Source organism: Halyomorpha halys, unplaced genomic scaffold (genome assembly GCF_000696795.3).
Source record: "Halyomorpha halys isolate HHAL.00 unplaced genomic scaffold, Hhal_1.1 Scaffold33.1, whole genome shotgun sequence".
Classification (NCBI taxonomy): Eukaryota; Metazoa; Arthropoda; class Insecta; order Hemiptera; family Pentatomidae; genus Halyomorpha; species Halyomorpha halys.
In genome coordinates this window covers 678,448-702,256 of record NW_027109698.1, presented here as the reverse complement: position 1 = coordinate 702,256, position 23,809 = coordinate 678,448, and the positions used below count along the sequence as shown (strand labels likewise).

At 30.8% G+C, this 23,809-nt stretch overlaps 1 protein-coding gene across 1 annotated transcript in view; it reads left to right on the top strand.

The window, feature by feature from the left end:
* LOC106685781 (uncharacterized) overlaps positions 1–19,670 on the top strand; it is a 24,035-nt gene extending 4,365 nt beyond the window's left edge. Inside the window, exons 2-6 of the mRNA XM_014428695.3 lie at positions 8,015–8,121; positions 8,229–8,375; positions 8,646–8,803; positions 10,964–11,114; positions 17,200–19,670. Of these exons, the coding sequence (XP_014284181.1) occupies positions 8,016–8,121; positions 8,229–8,375; positions 8,646–8,803; positions 10,964–11,114; positions 17,200–17,402 (765 nt within the window). The 5' untranslated portion in view covers position 8,015 and the 3' untranslated portion in view covers positions 17,403–19,670. The remainder of the gene's footprint in view (positions 1–8,014; positions 8,122–8,228; positions 8,376–8,645; positions 8,804–10,963; positions 11,115–17,199) is intronic.
* The last annotated feature ends 4,139 nt before the right edge of the window (positions 19,671–23,809 follow it).

Genomic DNA, 23,809 nt, shown 5'->3' with positions numbered 1-23,809 from the left:
TTTTTTATTTTTTGTTTATTTAAGGGTGAAATTTATAGAAAACCCAATTATAATAATTAATTGACAGAGACGCTAGGAAGCAGTGAGAACTTTTGTTTTTAATTTGATAATTTCTTGAGATCAGTTTTGATTAGACCTACTTTTAAGGATTAATTACTTAATTAAAAAACTTATGTTTTTTATAGCGTTAAACATATATTAGAAAATTATTTACTATAGTGTTATACAAATAAAAGTTGATACCTGTACGGATGGGACTATTGACCATTGCGGTCTTACAGAGGCCAACGGCTTGATCATTTAGTCTTACTGATGTAATCGATCATATAGGCCGCTACCGATTCTCTGTAAAAATTGGGTTTTGTTTCATCATCCTCTAGTTCTAGGCCGGGTAGGTACCTAAAAATATTTGTTATTCTACGGCTCAACTATCAAAAGGTCAAATCAGACAATAAATGTTTAGAAATTGCTTTAAATTCATTTCATTAAATTCTTTTATTTATTTTTTTCATTAATAAGATTGCTAACACGGTCATCTGTGCATTGAAATATCTAAAAGAAATTAAATTCATAAACAAGAAGCGAAATTACTCAGTTCTCGTGAACCATAATATGAGAATCGATAAAACTTTTAAAATATCTATCTTTCTTTACGGATCCTTTCACGGTCGCTTATGTTGATGGAAAAACAAGGGCTGAATGTTTTTGAAAATAAAGTACAGGACAGAATATTACGAATGAAAAAGGACGAGTGGGCTGGAGAATTTAGAAGGCTAAACACCAGGGAAGTGGTTACACCGGTATATTTAATTAAGTGGTAGCATCACTGTGAATGAAATGGGCGTGTAAAGAGCGGAATGAATAACCTGAAAATCACGAGTTTCAGTATAACGTGTAAAGATGAAAAAGTGCTGGATAGACCGAAACGTAGAAGAGAAGACAGTATTTTGTTTAGCTTTTCAGATTTTGGATTTGACAAGTTTCAGTTAAGAGGATTAGAATTTTTTTCAAAATTACTTGCATCAATTCTCGGGGATATGAGTATTTAGCTGTGTTTCTTGGCACATATATCAAATTGACACCACGAAACTTTTGATATTTCCTGATTATAATCACATATTTTATTTAAAATATGAGATTAAATATTTAAAGCTAACTGGTCACTATAGATATACTAGTTGAATACAATAGGGTTACAGTCTGAGTGGTGTTAGTTTATTCATAAATCTTCATCTCCACGAACAAATTGTTTTACTTTTTTTTTTTATTAATTATTATATCCAACATTGTGTGGACACCAATTGAATATAGATGTGGCGTTCGATGAAAAATAATTGGAATGTAAAACTGTCTAAATTTTATTATTTAATTTTTGATATCTTAAAATGAATTACTATCTTGTAATGGAATAAATAAAGTTGTTGAGGTTCATAAAAAATTAACAAATACCCAAAAAATTAGTGAACTATTAAACAGTGGCATACTTCACTTTTTACTTTCTGTTTATTACTTCTTGAGTGTATTAAGGACTTATCTCGATTCAAAATTATTGGAAATGGAATGATACCATTCTGAATTTATTCGCGTTAAGTCACGTGTGTTTGTGTGGTGTAAATATACACACAAAGTTTTAATAGCTAATATCCATCAATAAACATAAATATAAAAATATCTTGACTACATTGTAAAAATTGTTGTTCATAAAATAAAGATTGAATTATTGTCTTGGGCATTGATTCAAACTGCATTTTTTTTTTCTCAAGTCATGAACATAAATTCAATTACCAATTACTTCCTATTTTTATTACTTTAAGATAGATTTGAAAAGAAAATCTTCGACTTCAATTATATCCGTATGACACCCCTATAAATATCAACACAACACAAAAAAACTAACTTTTGAGAAAATGGAAATTTTAAATTGTTTAACAACATATTGAAACTAATTATTTGCTTCCTACCAAATAAAAAAATTAGAAGTTGATTCATAATGAATTATTTTAGTTTAGTGTTTCATTAAAATTAATAAACCATCCATAATTAAAATTCATTATTTACTTGAAAATTCATTTTGGTTTATTTTGGGTGCATTAGTAGTGAGGTTGGGACATAGTCTATTTTATTTCAAAAAAGTCGCGAAGTTATGTAATAAATGTAATCAGATCTAAATGTTTTTTTTTTTTTAATCAATCAAATAAGCAATAGTTAAATCTTGAATTTTAATGAGGTCTTTTCCCTTTGAAAATGTAAAAAGGTTCAGCGAAAGTTTGTCCTTACCTAAAAGTGAATTATAAAGAGATTATTAATGGAACTGATGGGATCTGCCATTAAGTTGGTATTACATGTATTAATAATGCGAGACAGGTTTATGCGGCGTTGGCATGCTTCCACTCCTCGGCATTATATCTGGCAACCGGTGTCAATAATTAATAAGCTCCCCGAAGCAGGCCACACTAGCACAACCGAAAGCTCTACACCAGGCTCCCTTTCATGATTTAAAACCAATTAGGTGATGACTAAATAGTCCCTGCTTTATCTTAGAATTTTTTATCGTAGTTTACCGCCGTTTAAGATGTTATTTTATGTGTACGAAGTGTCCGAATACAATTATTCTTTGAGAACTGTGAATTATTATCTATACGATTACTACAAACTACTGCAGACGCGATAGTAGAATAAGACGATTTAAATTTCGATTTACCAGATACATCTATTCTCATCTAAAAAGAAATATTAACACCATTACTGTTGTACTGCTGTGAAATTTAAGGAGCATTATCCTTTACGAAACAAAAAAAAAATACAATCATTTCAAAACAAGGTTCTAAGAATCGCAGTAGATGTTCCTTGGTTTATAAGAAATAATCAATTATATCACGAAAAACAATTGAAATAAAAGATTTCATCAAAAAAAGGTACACAAAATGGTCTGTCATTTAATGAATTGTATATATGTTTTCTTTCCCACTTTTTCATGATTTTAATTTTAAATAATTTTTTATTCTGTACATTTATTTACTTACTAAATTTTTATATTTATATTATTTTCTTGTTCTTCCCTCTTTCTTCTTATTTTCTTTCAACACTATTTATGTGTATATATTGTATGTTATTTTCTAATTATTCTGTAATTCCTTTTTTTCATTATGGTTGGTATCTTGTTTTTTGTTCTGAGCCTTTTTGTTGATGAAGACCTTAAATTCTGGCCGAAAGATTCGCACCAATAAGCTTTTAATTATTTGTGTTCTTCGCCAACCACACCCCTAACCATCTTCTTCACAGATATATACATTTACGATCAACTATTAACTCATAATCATTGTAATAATAGTCATGTGAGGCCCACCAGGCCGATCTAATAATAAAATAATGATAAAAAGATTTACCATATTTAAAAAAATACATTTGATTGTTAGAGTTGTCGTATTGGTAAACAATTAGACTAGTTTTGAATTAGTATTTATTTTAAGAAAGCAAATTGGTTTAATGGTGAGAGCCTTCTCATTATCGTCCACCGTATGCAAATGTATGGTTTATATCTACACGACCCCTGATGGGACAATGTTGTCAACTTATCAATGTGCTTGTGTCCCCTATAGTTGTTACCACTGCTACTCTCTAGGATTATAAAGAACACTGAAGTACGTAGAATATTCCCTTCTAATAAAGTCCCTGCCAACATAGAAAGCTATGTTAAACCATGTTAAATGTTAAATGTTTATACCAGAAACATAAATTAAAACTGGTGGTCTTATCATAATTAATATATATTTTTATGAACAAATAACAATCAAAACGTTATTATATATGTCCAGCAATAGTAAAGAACGTTTTTACTTTGAAATCAGTTTTTATTATATTGAAATTTAAATATTTGACGAGTTAATTTATCATTCACTAAATTTTATTTAAAGTGATAATAAATCTATATCGTTGATAAGTTATTACGGAAAACCATTTATCTGCACTAATATTTAAATACTTTTTAAAGAACAAGTAAACACGTTTCTAGTAGTTTCATAACTGCTCTTAACAATCTAACTGTGAAGAAAACTAACACTCAAAATTTGACATAAATATAGGAAGAAACCCCAAGATATGTAACCAAGTTGATATCTTGTGAAATATCATTAAGACCAAGTATTAAACGTTTTCAACTCATACAAAATACATTAAGTAGTAAAATAAATTACATCAGACATTAATCAAAATACGAAAAAATCACAGAAAATATAAAACCCAATATAAGTTGAAAGCAGGACCACACGATTGCAATAGATAACAAATTGCTCATTTACAAAACTTTTTTTAAATTCTCCTTGATTTACACCTCCAGTACGCGTCGGATTGAAATAATACTGATATAAAATCGTTTTAAAATTAGAGACTCCTTCATTTAAAATACTGGACATTTAAATATAGTGGATTCTTTCACTGGGGATGGGATATTACACCCCAGTGATTACGTATAACGTAAAAGTGATTACGGATTCATATTACAAGTAGTTGTGTTAAATCTTTGTACATTAAACACTGAATGATAAATTAACTCGTCAAAAATTTAAATTTCAATATAATAAAAACTGATTTCAAAGTAAAAACGTTCTTTACTATTGCTGGGCATATATAATAACGTTTTGATTGTTATTTGTTCATAAAAATATATGTTAATTATGATAAGACCACCAGCTTATCATATAGCAGTTATGAAACTACTAGAAACGTGTTTACTTGTTCTTTAAAAAGTATTTAAATATTAGTGCAGATAAATGGTTTTTCCGTAATAACTTATCAACGATATAGATTTATTATCACTTTAAATAAAATTTAGTTTTGGAAATTACTTTATAAAATACTTATATCTTATCTAAAATGATTAATGGGAAAAAGCTTGTAGTATTATTTTGGTAAAAGCTGACGTAAAGCAAACTTAGGCAGGGTTAAAAGGTGAGGCTATGTATAATGCAATCAATAGGGTGAGAATCACTGCCTCTAATGGACATCTCAAATCGATATTTTCATTAACATCGTAATCGATTTCGACTAGACATGTCTCTTCCAAAACAATTGTTTTCATTCAATTCTATTTATATTTTGTCTGAAATAAGAAAGTTACATTAGGATATCGAATCAGTATATTCGGCCACTATATCGAACACTGGACTAAGCCATGAGAAATATATGGGTCAGTAATAATTCCTATAACAATTAAAAAATTCGGCTTGTAATAAAAAAAAAATGATTTTATTCAAGGATTAGGATTCATCCATATTTCAGAAAAAGAAAGTTCTTCAACCGTTTTGGGGAATTAATTCACTCGAGTTGAGGTTATACCACGAATTTCTTTTAACTCCACTTTGAAATATTTTATTGTATCGCCTTTGTCTTCCTAACAATTCTGTAAGTAAAAAACAGATTGATGATTATGGTCGTCGATATTATTTAATTTTTTTCTTATTATTTAATTCTTGAACCAGATCACATCTGATGAAGCAGCCGTTTTATAAAAATTATAACATTTCATATTAGTCGGCAGAGATCATTTTTGTATACTTTCGTACAGTTTTCTAACCCACTGTTCCATTATTTATTTGAGAAACTGATAAAATTGAACGTCTCTGAATGTTGACCACAATTATTTCAGGATTAATAATTAATTTTAGGTTTAACTGTTAACTTAAGGCAAAGACAAACCCCATCACCAAGAGTATAAGAGCATTATAGATAGTAATAAAAGCTCATAAACGCTCAAAATAAACATTTTGCTAACAAAAAAGTTTAAATGGATGGTTTCTGCATTTTTTTTATTAATATACAAAAATAATTAATTTATGAAAATATATACCTTAATTTTGCAATAAAATGCAACATTTTTCAAACGAATGTGTTTATATGAGAGGTAGTAAAAGTAGACAAAGAGATGGTTATCAGGGTTGCCAGATGAACAAGGTATAATGGCAGCGAACAGGTGACAGCCCTGTAAATAACGCTGGTCTCGTGCGGCACAAATCACGATCAACTCAACCCTCATTTAATCGACATCAACATCGATCTTTAAGTGCTTTTACCATCCGCTTCCTGTTGGTCATTTCCTTACCTTTCACTGATATCAGTTTTGTATACCCTCAACTGAAATGTAACCTAAAACAATCTTTTTATTTCCTCGTTAATATTATGTTACATTATTCAGATCTAGGGCAGAGATAGGCTTCTTGTTCGGACCATAACATTGTGTCCCCAGAACTGTAACTAGAAATATGTTCTAGTTCATCTGATATTTTTTTCTCGAACTTGTTTGAAAATATTAAATTGTAACGATTTTTATCTATCTTATAATGATGATATACAGTGATCCATCTCTTAACGAATAAATTTCCTTATATAACGAAAATCCGGATCATTTTATTAAGGTCCCGGTCAACAACAACAAGGTACATAAGTAAATACATTTGAATCCTTCTATTCTGAAGCCCCTTCATTCCAACAATTTTATACAGCATTCCTCTATAACGAACCCAAGCCATAAAATATGAATGAATAAACTCACGAATCCAGTACTACATTTTTTGGATAATTTATTTTAGGAAACTGTTTTTGCTGAATATATTATACCATTAACGGAATATTATATTTATAAAATGGTTATTTAAAAGATATATTTTTTAAGACTAAAGAGTTATTACATGTTACAGCTTAAGTGAAGATATGTAAACATTCAAAATTTCATTTTTTTTTTTTTTTGTTCTGTTTATATCAACCCCTTCTTAATAAAACCTTCACATAATGGATAAAATGATTGATAAAATAAAAAGTTTTGTCTCGAGTCTCTCTAAGTAACTATGTTAATAAGTCTTGAGAAGCTGTTTCTAGACGAAAGGAATTCCTGTTAATTCAATATGGTTTATTCCTTATATTTCACGGTAGGTATATCGTATATATTTTGAAGGAAACTGAACATGATATGATTCTTAAAGCTGGCTTAATGGTTTAATTTATGTGGAAATTAAATTCTTATGCTGAATCAGTGGGGGGAAACCTAGTTCTTTTACACTATACAGCTTACTTAATTATTAATAAATAGTTGAAATTTCAAAGTTCACTTGCCAAGCCCCAACTCACACAGACTAGGGCAGATAAGCGGCATTATGCAAATGGATAAACGATAGGTGGAAGAAGAGTAGGGCAGAGGAAGGAGGCAGGTGGAGCCCAGCTGATATAGTTCGTTCCACCTGCTTCCCTCAATCTGCTACCTTGTCCTCCGCTACTTTTTTACTATTTATCAATTTTATACAGCACTTGCAACAGGCGGACTTATTTTTAAAAATATTTAACGAAATAAAAGATGTTATTGGACCCAATAGCAAAATCCCAGCAGGTTAGTAATATTCGACAATAAGATAATCCGTTGTTGTGTTGTACTTCTCTTTCCTCTTGCGACCCTGACATATTGTAAAGGATAACTTCATTTTCGGGAACGATTTCCATAGTAGGAGCCCACCTGCTGAATGAATAAACATCTACGTTTTTATAAATATTCGGATCTTGCGATCTTGGGCTCACTACTAAATTTTAAAAAATGAGTCGTATTTTTTAGTTAGAACCTTTTCTGTTATCTATAAGATTGATTAAATAGCCTTTTCAATAACGTATTTTTCCCTCATTGAGAAAATCAGGGGCACGTGCTCCTTTCATTTACAACAAAACTATTAAATTACCACTTAAAAATAGAAAAAAAAACTGTTAACATCATTGTTAAATCTCTATGTACATCAGTCACCTCAATAGTGAGTAGATACCTAGTTGTAAACCTTGAGAAAATTTCAACGATCATTACAAAAACTACTAAATACGCTGAGAAGTGTTCTTGTTTCTTCATGTAGATCTAAAAGTTTATTTCAATACGAGAATTTTAAAACCATAAAATAAATAAAAAATGAAACATTACAGTGTGGCCATATATATTTAATAGATATTTGAGAATCATACTCATTTCTATTCTCTTTTCCTCTTTTAGAATGCTCGGTGGGGCAAGGATGACCCCACCGGACTCTCCGCCGCATTATTGGAGGATCCCACCGACCCATTACCAAACCGTAATCCAGCACACTCCTCTCAAAGCAGGTAACGTACATTCACTAGTATATCTGTCCCTAATTACTAAATGAATGTTATTTAATGACCTCTATGTTTACAGTGCTTTATGAATGATACGAAAAAATACGTTTCAGATTACAGAGGCTACACACCATTGTTACCTTATTTATGGCCTCCAGGTCTATTCGTGCCTTATTCCCCAGTTCCTCAGGAACCAGAAGATCTTTCACCCGATCGGGCTGGATCAGACACAGGAGCCACGCCTGAAAAAGCCAGAATAGGTAATTCTTATTTTCATCATTCACTTGATTTGAATTTTCCGACTGTATCTTCTATTATAGTTTTTTTACTGAACAGAATTAATTATAATTTATTAGAATATCGTAAAGATTGCCAACTATAGATGGTATATTGAACACATTTATATTTCTCTTATTCCACCCATAGATCTTTTTCCAAACAATATCGAAAATGCAATAAAAATGGAATTAAATCCTCCTCGTTGTTTAAACAACAATTACCTAGTGACTGTAACCATATAATTATTGCAGATCTGTCAGCCGATGAAGAGGAGATGCCCCTGAACCTCTGCATCAGGCAGAAGAAGCAGGAAATATGGTCTCCAGGAACATTGTGTGAAGACAAGCAACCTCCTAGTCCTACCCCACACCTACGCCTCACCCCTCATCCACAGGAACGATCTTTTCTGGTAAGCTTAAGAACATTTGTTCTCCGGAGTATTTAAGTTTCCTCTTATGGTAACCCCATCAAAAAGTTGAGTTTCAGTCGTAAATATCTACTAATACATCATTTTGAAATACGTTAATGGATTTTCGCCATACAGTAATGAAAGATTTTTTAAAATTTAATATGATGGCTGGCCCAACTCATTCAAGACTTTTTACTAGACCTGGCGAATACGTAGTTGATGTGATCATGAGAATAGTAATACATATAAAATAAGGGTTATTTCAATTGCATCTTGTAATTATACACTGGATGTATTAATTACATAGGTCATGAATTATGAATGACAGAGATTTAACTGGGCAGTAGATAGGAATTGTTTTTTAACTGTCTATTTGTTTTAATTTTTTCGGTCCATATGAGTCTTCGGTAACAAAATAAATACTACCACAAACTAAATTTCAATATGACGTTGAAATAACTTCAACTTGAGTATTTAGAGGGATCCGTTATTTTGTAAATGTGTTCTATTAGCTGTATAACTTATGTACGTATAATTATTAAATTAGCAACGTTTTTATTTTTATAAACTCATAAGATAATAAAATAAGATCATGAATCGAGTTGATGTTCGAATGATAAATATTGGATTTTTATTCTACACCAATAAAGGAAGAATTAACGGTAAATGGTCTATTGAATTGGAATCGGAATTCAGATCGATATGACATTACTTACAATTCAATGTTTCTTAAAAAATCCGCCGTACCTCACAGACTGTGTTTTGTATAATTCAAGCAGCAAGCCCCCTAAGAAAATAAAACACGTTTGAGGTAAACAAGGACGTAATTAGAGACACGGATAGCAGTTATAGACAGATGATATCCGTCATTAAGAAAACGAGGTGGCTACTTTCGTCCTGCCTAATGGCTCTTCTAGAACTTTAATGGAATCTGTCCCAAGTGTGTGTTTACTTCTGAGAAGCGGCGATGACTGTCTGTCATGTTTTGATTAATGTACGACTACGATGAAATATAGAGAGCAACAGTTGAAGCCCGGCCAGTGAATATTGGATGGGAGGGAATCGATGGTCGCCTCAGGTGGCTCTCACATCGATCTTGTCTCTTCGCCCTTTGCTAATCGGATCGACACGTCCTTTCTTCTTTTCTCCTAACTGAGGCTTTGATCTTCTCATGAGTGCATCATTGGTCCCTCAAACGTCTATACTTGATAAACAATACAAAGTATGCCCCAGTTTCTTTATAATTACATTGATATTTAAACTATAAGATAGATTTTTTTTCAATTAAAAGTATGTATGCACTATTTATTTTTAATGCTAAAAATAAAAGAAATATAGTATATATTACCACAAAATAAACTTTCGGACATATATATACCGATGGAATTGTGACCGCAGTGTGGTTAAATATATAATTTATTTAATTTATATGAAGGAAGACGACTTTGCGCAGGGTAATGTAATGAAAATGAAAAATAGCTTTTTATTCTGGGACTAGGTCCCTTTAGAACAATTACAAAGGCAATTTTTATTTTATAATAACATTTATTGGCCATAAAACAGTGTAGCCACACTTAATTATAACTGATATACAGAGAGAAATAAACAGATTAATTAAAAACCTAACTGACTAAGTAAAAAGAAAACAAAAAGTTAATTACAACATATCTGTACTATTATAATAAAGGGTCAGATTGGTGAAACAAATAGGTAGTGAAATATAAGGGATTTAAAGGAGAAAAGGGTTGGTATATGACGTATGTTAGAGGGAATGGAGTTCCAGAGATATGCAACTCGGGTAAAAAACGATTTATCAAATACGATAACTTAAAAAAAACGATGAAATATGATGAAAGTGACAAGAATGAAAGTCAGAAATCTGAAAATAGGTATTTAGTATAAAACAGACTGAGGTAAGTATCCCGACTTCTACTGGAACTAAAAGTTATTAAAAACTGAAAGTCAAGAAGTTGAGACTGAAGTGGACTCTGTAGTGGACTCAAGCCAAAACACTCAGCTTAATTAATAAGAAGATATCTGAATATCAAAGTTCTTTATTACTCAAATGTAAATCAACACATTTGGGTTGATTCCCATATCACTTATTGATAAACTACATATTGCCAATTTAGTAAATAGCAATTTATTCATGTTTTGCAGTGTAAGCAGTGCGGTAAGACGTTCAAGCGCTCCTCCACGCTCTCGACTCACCTCCTCATCCACTCGGACACCCGGCCGTACCCCTGCCAGTACTGCGGCAAGAGGTTCCACCAGAAGTCCGACATGAAGAAGCACACCTACATACACACCGGTAAGTCTTAGCGCTTACTAATTAAATACATGTGAAGTTGGAAGGAATATATTTTTCTGTTGTGTATATTTACACAACATGAAAAACATTATACTCCCAATTTAAATAGAAAATTAAATTAATGTTAGATTCACCATGTCTTTTATAAATTTTATTCCCAAAACAAGCACAATGTATATATATATATTCCCAGTCTAATATAATATTATTTATATATAACACTCCACCTTTTTGCTCGATGCTTTACAAGATCGATTATTTTTTTTCTATTCCATAACTATTCTAAACCCAAAAATAATTTATTAGATATCATACTGTATTATTTTTATGGCGTAAAGCCTCATTATTTGTTGGAATTATTTCACACCATGCCAAACCGCACTTAATTCAATACTATAAAGATTAGCTTTGTGCATCATCATTTTACAAAGAAAATAGTATAGACATTTGACCGCGTAGGAGCAAGTGAGAGAAAATACGACGCGCTTTTTAAAAATCAAAACAACATATAATTTTAAGAAGTATAGGATTGATCAATGGTTGTTGGATTTCTTGTGAGAATTCTTTCTTATGATCCAATTCTTTTAAAATGGATTAGTTAATGTATCTTTTCAGATTTTTATATTAGGACGTTTCAGATCGTACCAGTGGATAAACTTTAAGAAAAAGAAGTATGTTTTCATGCTTAAAATATATAAATAAAAAAACAATAGAAAAAAAAAGAATATTTGTTTCATAATACGACTGGGAAAAAAATACGCAGTGGTAACGTTTTCAAATGAAAAAATGTTAGAGGTCGAAACCGCGGTGCGTCTCATTACCGACCATCTGGACATGGGCGTCGTTGGAACTCATTGGCTATTATATCTCACTGATTGAAACAAAACAAGATAATAAAAGTACTATCAAAAGAAAATTCTCCATATAATTTTTGTTGAACGAACTCCTTTTCCAAAATGAATTCAAAACGACAAATTTCTGAATATTGGATTCTAATGGGGCTATCAGTTAGTATAAGTTTTTCTACGAAATCAGACCGAAAATCGATTTATTTTCATTTATTTATTATTATTTTAATTTGCGGGGAAATCATACCCTTCCTATGATTTTAAGGAAACAATTACGATGCTGAGGAATCATCAGTAATTTATAATATATAAATACAGTCAATTGAAAATCATTATAGCTGATGGAAAAATGCCAAACTCACGCCCTAAGGATTGAGAGGAAAGCTGTTCTATAGGAGGCCGCTAGGGTATATTGTCTTCTGATCAAACAGTGAGTGCTCATAAAGAATTCATCCCACTTGGCGAGGAACTCAGGGATCGATTTTAATTATATCACTTCCTATTGTCTTCAGATTGTCCTTCACCAATATCGATATGTCTCACCTACCGCCCTTTGTTAACACACCTCACGCCCTTTGTCTATACCAATTAGCCTAATGACATCTTGCCGTCTCCCTCTAACGTTTCACTTCGTCACCTCACTCCCCCGCCCGGTATATTCCTCTAAAACATACCCTTTCGTGAGATATTTGTGTATTCTACTGGTTATTCGACAATATTGTGATTTTAAAAGCTCAATTCCGGCATTGGTCCATCTATTAAATTACTTATTATTGATGGATTTCAGAGCGTTCATTTCATAACTGGGGTATAAGTATAAGAAACCGGAAGTATTAATATACTATAGAAAACATTAACAATTCATAGATCACAAATTTGAAATATTAAACTTTAATAATGTTGTCAGATAGAGTTATGTAACAAAAATCCCATACCTAAATCAATGGAATTCAATTTTCCTCAAACCTCTAAATAAATAAAATGCTAAGTAATGTTATAGTAATAAATTTATAGACAAAATGTACTAAAACAATTAATATTTCATTCCAAATTTTTCATATACATCATATAGATGTGGGAAATCCTTTTGTGAAAGGGATGTGGTATCGTAAACCCGAACAATGTCAATGCTAAGCAATTATATCATTATTAGAGTCTATTTATCTTAATTGGCGGCCATCTTTGATGGTTCTATACCAAATGCTCTACCACCACTGATTGGGATAAATGTGCTCCAGCCTTCAGATACTCCTGAAAACTCCGTTGTAATTCTTCATCATAATGTTAAAATATATCTTTCACTAGTTTAAGCCTGCTAATCTCCAAATTCATTTGAAGGTTAATTGAATAAGAATTGATAAAAATGTTGGGTTTGATTTAAAGAGTTACGTCTGAAAAGGATAAATGAAAAAAACATATATATCCATTTTTTTAAATAGAACTCAAATAATAGTTCAATATTTCCAATATAGATAAGATGTACATTTCCCTCAGAATATTAATTTTCGGCTAAAAGCATGACAGAGGGAGTGATCGCCAACTATCAAACACATGATTTAGTGCAAATAGAATTATTTTCAATTTGGTGCTCAACTTTTTTCTAATGATTACTCCAATATATTGGTTGGAATATCTCAAGAAAATAAATTTAATTCTAAATCTTTTTTAAACATGGCTATAATTGAGCTAAAATGGACGCCCAATATACTTTCATATTGCTAGTCTAAATTTAGTTAAAATAATTTTTATTATTAAGATAAACTTAATAACTATTAATAAATTTTCTATAAAATAAATTACTTTTAAGAATAATGAACTCACCATTAGAAAGTACTAGACGAAATGGTACAAAAATTAAGACAATATTTGCAAAACATATTGAAAACATTCAATTAAATCTTTATATTTCTTATTACAACTATCGCTTTTACATTTACTTATAATAATGTAAACTATGACTTCACAAATGCATAATATAATTAAACAAAACATTATTTAATTATTATAATTCAATAAAAAATAAATAATTAAAATTTTAATGTATTTTTGTAAAATAAATAAAATTATTAATATTATCTTGGTGAATTAAATTATTTCATTTCTACAAGTTTCACTACTGTCGGCCAGTCCAAAGACTGATTCAATTTTGAAAAAATTAAATTGCGTTTTATTATCAAATATCCATAATAAATCCAATAGGCCGAAAAAGAAATCTAATAATGAACCGATAACGCAACAAATCAATAATAAACTTTTCCTTATACTTTCCAAAATAATTAACCCCTACCCTGCCTAAGAATTCTCCTCCAAGCTGTTACATGAATTCACCTAAACGATCCCCAGCAATTATACAATACATATTAAAGGGATCGATGGGAAAAGAGTGAAATCGCACTAATAGCTATCCCTTTGTGGTAATTGTACCCCGGCTCTTCTCAATAAGGTAGCTATTTAGGCTCATGCAAAATTTACAACTCTTTTTCTCCTCAGCCCTGTCCTGTCTATTGTGATTTCTTATTTCTTCAGAAAATTGCCCGACAACTTAACCTACAACTTAGTTAACCAAATATGGCAGCTTTTCATAAACCTTTACTGATTTTGAAAAAAATATCTCTAACTCTTAGTAATGGATATAAGTTGCACTATTTATTTATTTCCAAACTCAATACATAACCTATCAGATTATATTAAATAAAACTAATGCTTCGAGAGCTGAATTTTCTATCCTGATATTTTCAGAAAATATTTTTTGTGAAAAAAAATGTTTTTACTCCTAGAACTAAGGAATTGGTTTCTAGCCCAAACTATACAAATATATCCTTAAAATGAGTTTACATGTAGGGAAAGGGGCATCGCGCATCCCGCACTCTAGCTCCTTCTCCCCTCCTTATTATAACAAACACCTACTACCTGGAGCTTAGAGTGGAGAGAAGACAAAAGAGTGGAGGGTTGGTGAGAGAACGTTTGCCACTGCGCATCTTTCCTCATCCTTTACCCTCAAGTAAACTCAATTTAGATGCACTACACTTGATTATCTATAATTCAAAATTTGAGAAGGATTTTAGTTCTATGTTTTTATATCCTCCTCCTCCTTTACTCTCCTATACGTCTTTGTCTATCACCTTCCAAATGTTAAAATCGGTGAAACTTTTCTCTCTTCTCACCTATATTCCTCTACATAACAATTTTATTATTTCTGTAGACTTTAACACTAACCTCTTCTCCGAACTCCTGATAAAACTTATTTAGTAGAGCTAGCATATTCCTTTAATATATTTATGGTACCTTCCAAATCCACCCATCATACCTAGGTTTCTGACAGTTTAATAGACCTTTTCTTGTCGATTCTCCACAAAATTTACGCTACTTCTCTCAAAATTCAATATCGTTTCAATCATATCCCGATCTAATCTAAATCTCCAATAACGTTCCCAGTTCTATCCTATCTCTAAACAGTACTAAACTTAAACTTCTAGACGATTAATCCGCCTTCATGTTTCTTAGAAACCTTACCCTTCTCAGATCCTGTGATTTATTTCCTAAAAGAACCCGTCAGCTTGTAGTATCCTCCCACATCTCGACTACGGATGCCTAGTGTGTTGAGGACTATCTATTGAACAAGAAATGAGGCTAAAAAGATTAATGAATAACTTGAAGAAGTTTGTCGGGGGGTGCGGTCAGCAAAGAACAACATAAATAAACAAAACAATATTTATTTTGTCTTGTTCATGCATTAATCTACGGTCAACTATCTACACCTCATTAATGAATAACGTTCATCTTCAGTATTCCCTGGCGTTCTCATATTCTCACTACTATTCAAAGCTTGTAAATGATAAAAATCAATATAAACTTGGATAAATATCTATCTTTTGTTCATAGTTTGTGTATATAATTATTATTATAGTTTTATTTAACTATGTTTAAAATCAGTTAATGTAGCCAAACATATGTTTTTAAAATTGTTGAGAGAGACGAATTTTTTGGATTAAATTGGTCAAAATGGGAACAGTTCATTAGTTCATAAAACTTTAGATAATTAATGGACTACTGATTTGTTATGTACTATCCGGGAGGGAGGGTACGATGAAGGTCTGTCCTTGATTTTCGATGCGGGCCTTGTCAACTGTATTCTTCCGTCAGCTCCATTACTAGTTGTCACATTTATTCTTCCTAAATATTTATCTATGTACCTATTGTGTGGAATTTACATCTTGCGTGAAGTTTGTCGATCTTGGAATTCCGATATAATCTACTCCAATTTTTGTATATCCTAATTTTTAATTTCACTTAGTTATGTACGAAGTATGCCTCAGGATGTAAGTGTCGTGACCGCGTGAAATTTCAAATTCCAGGGATATACACCTTTTGAGATGCTCTGAGTACATATAATCAAGTCTTCCAAAATGATCTTTATTTACTTGTGGCTGTGCGTTTGTATGAACAGCCTAGTCCAAAAATAAAATGTCTTACAAAACTGAAATTATGTACCTATTATGGTACATAGCTGGGATGTCATAGCTGCTTTTTCGATATAATAGACTTAACGGAAGTACCACTTTATACAATCGATTTTAAACATTGTTTCGATTTTATAAAAAACAGCTCTAACGATTTGGATTGGTATAAGTTGTTTTATACCAGGTCTTATCCTCATTGAAATAGCTAATAAAGGAAAACAATTATTTCTCTAAAATACCTTTGATTTTGTTTATTTGAAATAATTAATAATTTTGGATTGCTAAAATAAAAAAATTTTAAACATAAATAATAAATAGAAATTTATAAATAACTAAAGGTAAGTAATAAAGACAGCAGTTTGGAGACAGCCGAGCGATTCCCATCTCTCTCGATCACCAACAAATATACACGACTTTGCTATATTTTGTGAAACTGTCCCATTCTTGGAAGGAATAAAGTTTATCTTTATCATTCGTTCCTCACGAAACCCGAAAATATAATTGTACATCGCGCCCGATTCATTTTTTTTGCATATCTAGAAGGATATAGATTATTATCTCATCTCTGGATAAAAATAAATCTCTACTTATTTCCAAAATAGATATATTTTTCAGATAATTCCTAAGATTAAGTATGGTTCTTTTTCAAATAGTGTGTTATTTCATCTTCACTTCATTTTTATCGGATTTTTTTATAATTGATTTATATCAAGCTTGTTATAGAATGTAGTAAAGATTACATATGTACATAGTTTAATGACTGATTCCCATTTGCAGGTGAGAAGCCACACAAGTGCATCGTATGTAACAAGGCCTTCTCGCAGAGCTCAAACCTAATCACGCACATGCGCAAGCACACGGGCTACAAGCCTTTCGCCTGCGGGCTCTGCGAGAAGGCCTTCCAGCGCAAGGTGGACCTGCGAAGGCACCGCGAGAGCCAGCATCCTTCCGCAGACACGACATCTTCTGACCTCGCCTAGCTCCTCCAACAGCATCATCTCTAACGATTCTTTCCAAACTGGATATATTTTTAATATTCTTAAATCTACTAGATTCCACATTTGAAGTACATAAATTAACTTTACACGACCTCCAATCAAACATAGAAGGAGTGTGTATAGACCATCCATCATTAATATAATATCTGCCGGAAAATTGGCAATCAAGACTGTTTACAAGACTAACATTGTAGATTTGTGTACATTTAAAAATTCTGTTTTTAGCTGTAAGTGTAAAGAAAAGGTAAGTTTTTCCCAGTCCTAGTCGTTAATTTTAAATAAAATTATTCAATAGAGTTGATTGCTGTAGTTGAATAATGAATTGTAAAGCGATTATATCATTTGGCCAGAAACTGTTTCCGAACACGTCAATCCATGTTCCATTCATTTAATGGCTCCCTTGCTTTATTAATTAAAAGAATAATAAATTAATGGCCTTCGTTTTGTTCATGTCCGTCGGGATTCCATTAAGTTTGTCCATAAATTCCGGAAGTAAAATTTTGTAAACAGTCTATGAGTAGTTTCTAGTCATCTTTATAAATTCAATAACGGTCGAAAAGAGAAACCGTACAAATAAATTTTAAAAAGTCGTAACTTATATTGATCCTATTTATTACTGAAAGCATGAAGTCGGTGGTAGTTCATTGGTATATGAGACTAATAAACTTGCTATCATTATGAGGACATTTGGTTTAAGAAAAGATATTTTCGTGTTTCTCCATTTTTAGAAAGATACTCATATCACTTTTGTACTTGGTCCAATGAAACTATTTTCGTTTTTCATAACATCCTAAACTCTAGTTTGACGGTCTTGATATTGCACTCGTCAAAAAAAGTCATTTTACTCACTACAGGTCTTATAGCATTCAGATAAGCAATTGAAGTTTAAAATAAGTTAATCAGTTATTTGAGAATTATCTCGTCTCCAATTTTTTAAAAACTTGATTTACAGGTCAGGGCTAACCTCTTCGAATTTCTTGAAAAACACATGTAGCAGAACTCTAAATCCATCCACTAATAAAATATAAAAATTATTAATACAAGTTATAACTCATATTAATAATTTCCGTTAATGACTTAGGTCAGTTCACCGAAAGTTTTCTTTTTGGAGATGTTTCTCAAATGACTGTGAGAATTAATTTTTTTTTGTCTTAAGCAATTTTTCCCAAGGATATCTGTTAAAAAGTATGTCTTTCTAATTCTGAATTAGTTTAAAAAGATTATTAATTATCGATTTAAAATTGTAAAAACTTGAACTAAATAAATATATTTCATTTATAAAATCGAATTTTGCATAGTCCTTCATAGTTGCACTTCAGCTTCAAAAACAAAAATCATTATGGATGAGGAAATCTAGTTCTTATTGAATTAATTTTTTCCTGTACTATGGCTCGCGTGGAAGTCATATATCTTATTTTTCATTGTTACGCATTTGTAAGATTTTTTTTTGTGTATATAATAAACAATTAAACAATTGTTTCTAAATCATGCCAATAGGAAAAAATAAAGGGGCCAAAATTTCATTTGCGTGAGTCGACTCCGTCCAAAGTGCCTTTCCTTGGATATAATCTTACTATAAATAATGATAAAATCTATATGTACAAATGTATTATTAGATAGTTTATTGCTTAAGTTTAAGGAACAAAGAAAAACCTGATTCTAGTCCAGGTTCGTCAAATTATTACCAGGCTGGAATATGTGAATGAGGTATTAAGATACCTCCATGTTCCATACAGCCATTGGCTGTTAGAGTTAACCTTCCCATTCACTGTATAGATATTTAAGTGTTTAGTGTTTTAAAAGAGGCGATTGTAAATGTGCACATAGCCTCTCTAACTGCACCTTATCGAGTCCAGTAGTATGAAGACTTCATTCAGCTAGGCCAACCAAAGATGGTAGTTTGTTATTGTGATAATATTTTCTATATATCAATATTATTTCTACGTTAAATCAATAATTTATTTTTTAAAAATCATAAATTGATTTGTTAACATATTCAATTAAATTTCAGTTTACATTTATGCAACTAAAGAATGTGATTTGGTAAAATAAATTCAGTTTTATCTGGGCATGCACGTCTCTGAATTTTGTTTTACTGCACATATTTTTTACTTGCTAGATGCTAGAACGTTCTTCAGTTACATAAGTGTAAACCAGCATTAAATGTAGTAATAATTATTTACTGTTAATGTAAAATTTTCTTGTAAATCTGTTGAAAGCTTAAAGCATTTTATACACTATAACGTATGATGACAATATTGTTTATAAATAAATTTATTCCTAATTTATTCCTCTTACTTTTTATCCATATTTGCCTCGATTGTTTTATGAATTATGAACATTTTCATGTTTGTGTCGAAGATTTTTGATTATTCAGGTAAAGTTAACAAAGAAGGAAAAAGAAATTCACACAAAGAAACAATGAAGAAATAGGTACCAAAATAGTAATATAAATAATGAAATAAAAAGTGAACTTCCGATGGTTTTTTTTTTTCCTCTGAAGAAGAATATGAATCTTATTTGATTATTACAAAGATTAAATAAAATAAACTTTCTAAGAAAAACATATATTTTATTAGCAATAAATATGCCTTAGTATTTTGGTTTTACCATTGTTCTCAAACACCTTTCTAACATGAGTTGTGTTGAACTGCTTCCGCTCATTTTGAACTATACTTAATAGTTAATATTTGATAAGCAGTTATTTTTATTTTTTTAATACTTATTTATTTTTTAAATTAGTACCGAGTACTATTTCATAAAAATAAGGTAACATATTATATTATATCCTTAACTCCTTATATAATATCTCGTGAAAATGAGATAATATATTATTTCTAAAATACTTCAATTCATTTCCAAAATTAAATTGAAAGCATATTTCATCTTGGCATCAATGACTAATAAGAATAGAGTTTGTGGATTAATAAATTTCATATTGTTTTGAAAACTACTAGAGGCGGAATAAACAACTGTGGAGCAAGTGTTACCTACAACAAATTTTACCTAGAGGGTCCAGATTTTGTATGATACAATAAAATACAAATTTTACAATATTTTCTTGATTTGATGTGATAAAATTTAGAGATTACTCAAAACAAATCAATATCTTCAAGTAACTTACATTTGATATCCACTAAGGTGAGATTACCTAGACGATATAGACCATAATGATGAATCTATTCCAAAATATAATTCAAACAAAAGAAAGAAGAGAATACTATGCAGAAAAAATACAAATTTATGTTATATTGTATATATAACCCAACTAACACTGACTAAAAACCTTACAATAACCTAAGAGTATTATTTAAAGAGATTTTTCGAGATAGGCTGATTTCGAAATAATTTTAGAACACTAACAAAAACAAAAATATTTGTAAAAAATACCCCAGGCTGTTACAAAGTTTGACAAGACAACATTGTTGGACATGTAACAATGTTGCTAATTCTGCTATATTTTTAAATGGTCCTGTGAACGACTGATTTACGAACAATTCCTACTAACGTTAGCGACTGAATAACCTCTTTAAAAAGCTAAATTTCTTAACAAGTTAAAAAACTACAGAAACTAGCAAGGAGTAAAGCCATCTTATTGGATTGACTTTAGGCGAATGAAACCAATGTCAAAAATAAATCTATGGATAAGTTAAAAATGTCTAAAATAGGCGCCAAATCTAAATGGTCATCCAGATTACTAACTCAAACAAATAGTAAATGGCAAATAACAGGTTTTCAAACAAAATATTATATATATAGTCAGTGAATATTTTTTTAATTTTAATTTATGTACACCAATTCAATATTTAATCCGAACATGGGAAGAAGAAATGCTGATATTTTTACATAATATAAATAAATAATAACAGTGTTTTATAAAGAACTAATAAAAAGTTTAAATAATTCTACATTATTAATAATGAATTAATTAGTGAGATGCGTGAGCATTTTTCGTTAATTTTGAGAGTAGTCTTGATGTTCATGGTTCAATTTTAGATAATTAATAAAGAATAAGAATGGGAACACATTCATTAGTTGAAATCTTTCATAAATTAATATATTACAGTATTTAATGTGGATGTTATCACCATACCACCAACAGCGACATACAACTATCTACTTAGATAGTCAGTTCTTCATATGATTTAGCACTATCAGATGGCCTCCAAGTAGAGCCTCTTGTTTGCTCTAACATGTCTCCTTAGTCAAAAAAAAATTGCTAGTTGCAATGAATGAAAAAACTGATTAGTCAACTAAACAAGGTTCTGAATTTTGCCTCTTAGAATTTGAAAATTCACATTCACATCATCAACTGCTTCAAAGAAAACAAATCCTTTATTAGACTTAAAGAGGTTTAACCAATGAACAGAGGGAGTATTCTGGCTGAAGACAAGATAGCCAAATGACCAAATAACCCCCCTCATTCGGAATTAGACATTTTTGGGCATTGACCAATGGACGTTCGTGCGGTGGTTGAAGCATACATCGCATTCGAAGAAACATAATATCAAAAATAAGAAGGTGATCGGGAATGCGTTCAGCAAAGATACACAAATAAATAAAATTTATTTATATGTGCCGACGTTTCGACCTAATTTTCAGGTCTTCATCAGGGTTGATATACGAAACGAGATAATTCAGAGAAACATAAAAAGAAAATAATAACAAACTTAGAAAGATATATAACAATAAACTGAGTGTATAGTAGTTAATACTGATAAAAGATAAAATACAATATTGCAGAAGTAAGAATTATGCAAGATAAATGATAAAAAATATATATATACATTAAAAAAGCAGACAGTGTTAAAGTAAATAAATAAATAAACATAATGAAAGGTGCAGAAGGAAATGTAAATGATGAATAACTAAATTAACATAATAAAATATGTAAGGAATATTTAAAAATAATGAAAACAATTTTATTCAACATAATCAAATGTGTGAAAGAAACGATTTATATGAAACAGTTGGTAAGAAAGAAACCAGAATATATGTTACAATGGATAAAAGATAAACAGTAATATAGATGAGCAAAAAAAATAATAAGCCAACCTAAATATAGAATCTCCAGAAAAGTGAATAAGAAAGGAACAAGAGAGAAGAGATATGTGGCAGTACGGAAAAAGAATAAAATTTTTTAAAAAAAGACAGAGAAACTTAACAAACTTGACGGAGACTCCATCAAAAGTGAATGGGAAAGTCGTCCAGTAGTTAGCGGGCGTACAGTGCAAAATACGTTAAACCAAACGGAAATATAGTTACTGGCATGTATAACTAAATAGTTATATGCCGGTAACTAAATAAGTTTTGTTTATTCGTGTTCTTTTGCTGACCATATTCCCGACCTTCTTCTCATATCAATCTACGGTCAGCTATTAACATCTCCTTATTATATCAAAAAGGTTTCTAACAGGTTTTTATTTTGTAAGAATATTTTTAAATATCTCCTTTGGTACGAAAGTAAAACTATCGGAAATCTACTTCTATCCTCTTGTCAAACAACTCACTTTTTAAAGATTCTGAAATATATATAGACGTAGCATTGTACTAGTCAAGGCACATGTTTGACCCTTGATCACTCCCTATATATTGGAAATAGTTTGTGTGGGAACGATTTCCACTTGGCTAGTGCCTTGTGATCGAGCTTGATGAATTGTAAATTATTCTTAGACTCTACCTTTATTCCAAAACGAGGACATAGTGAAGCTTTAAATTATTTATCTACCTTGCTTTGTTGGATTATCTCATTAATTGTTCGGTATTCTATTTGATGGTAGTAACTTATTTTCGGTCATACTTATCTGGAGTCGGTATTTTCTATCTCTCGTTATTGGTCTTGTAATTTTCTATGTTGGAATTGGACATCACAATAAGTTTGAAAATTATATGAAACCGAGCAATAAAAACTCGTCTTCTGTTTACATGTACAATTCTGTAACTACCACGAATTAAACAAGTTCTATAATGGTGTAGTTCAGTATAGGACTCCAATGGGAGCCTTGGCCGGGAAAAAAAATGGTGTAGTTATCGTTGACCCTAGATCCAGAAATCTAGGATCACTTTTCCTCATACCGAACTTTATAATTTGCCACCGTCATGTCTATAAATATAGGGTGAAGCGTCGGAATATTAATCTGCAAATCATGAAAAATAAATTTACACTTAGGTAATGTGTGTTTTCTTGTTTAACCGCAACCCCCAACCAAGTTCTCCTTGTTTAAACTCTGATTAAAAATAAATATCCTTTTAAGTTCAGTTAAAGTAGTTAGTAAATAATGTCAATCTTATCATCAAAGCTCTGCTCTACCCCTCACACGTGGGGGATAGAGTGGGCTCAGGGATCCTCAGGTCGATTGTGTAAATATTGTATATATTATTTTATCATT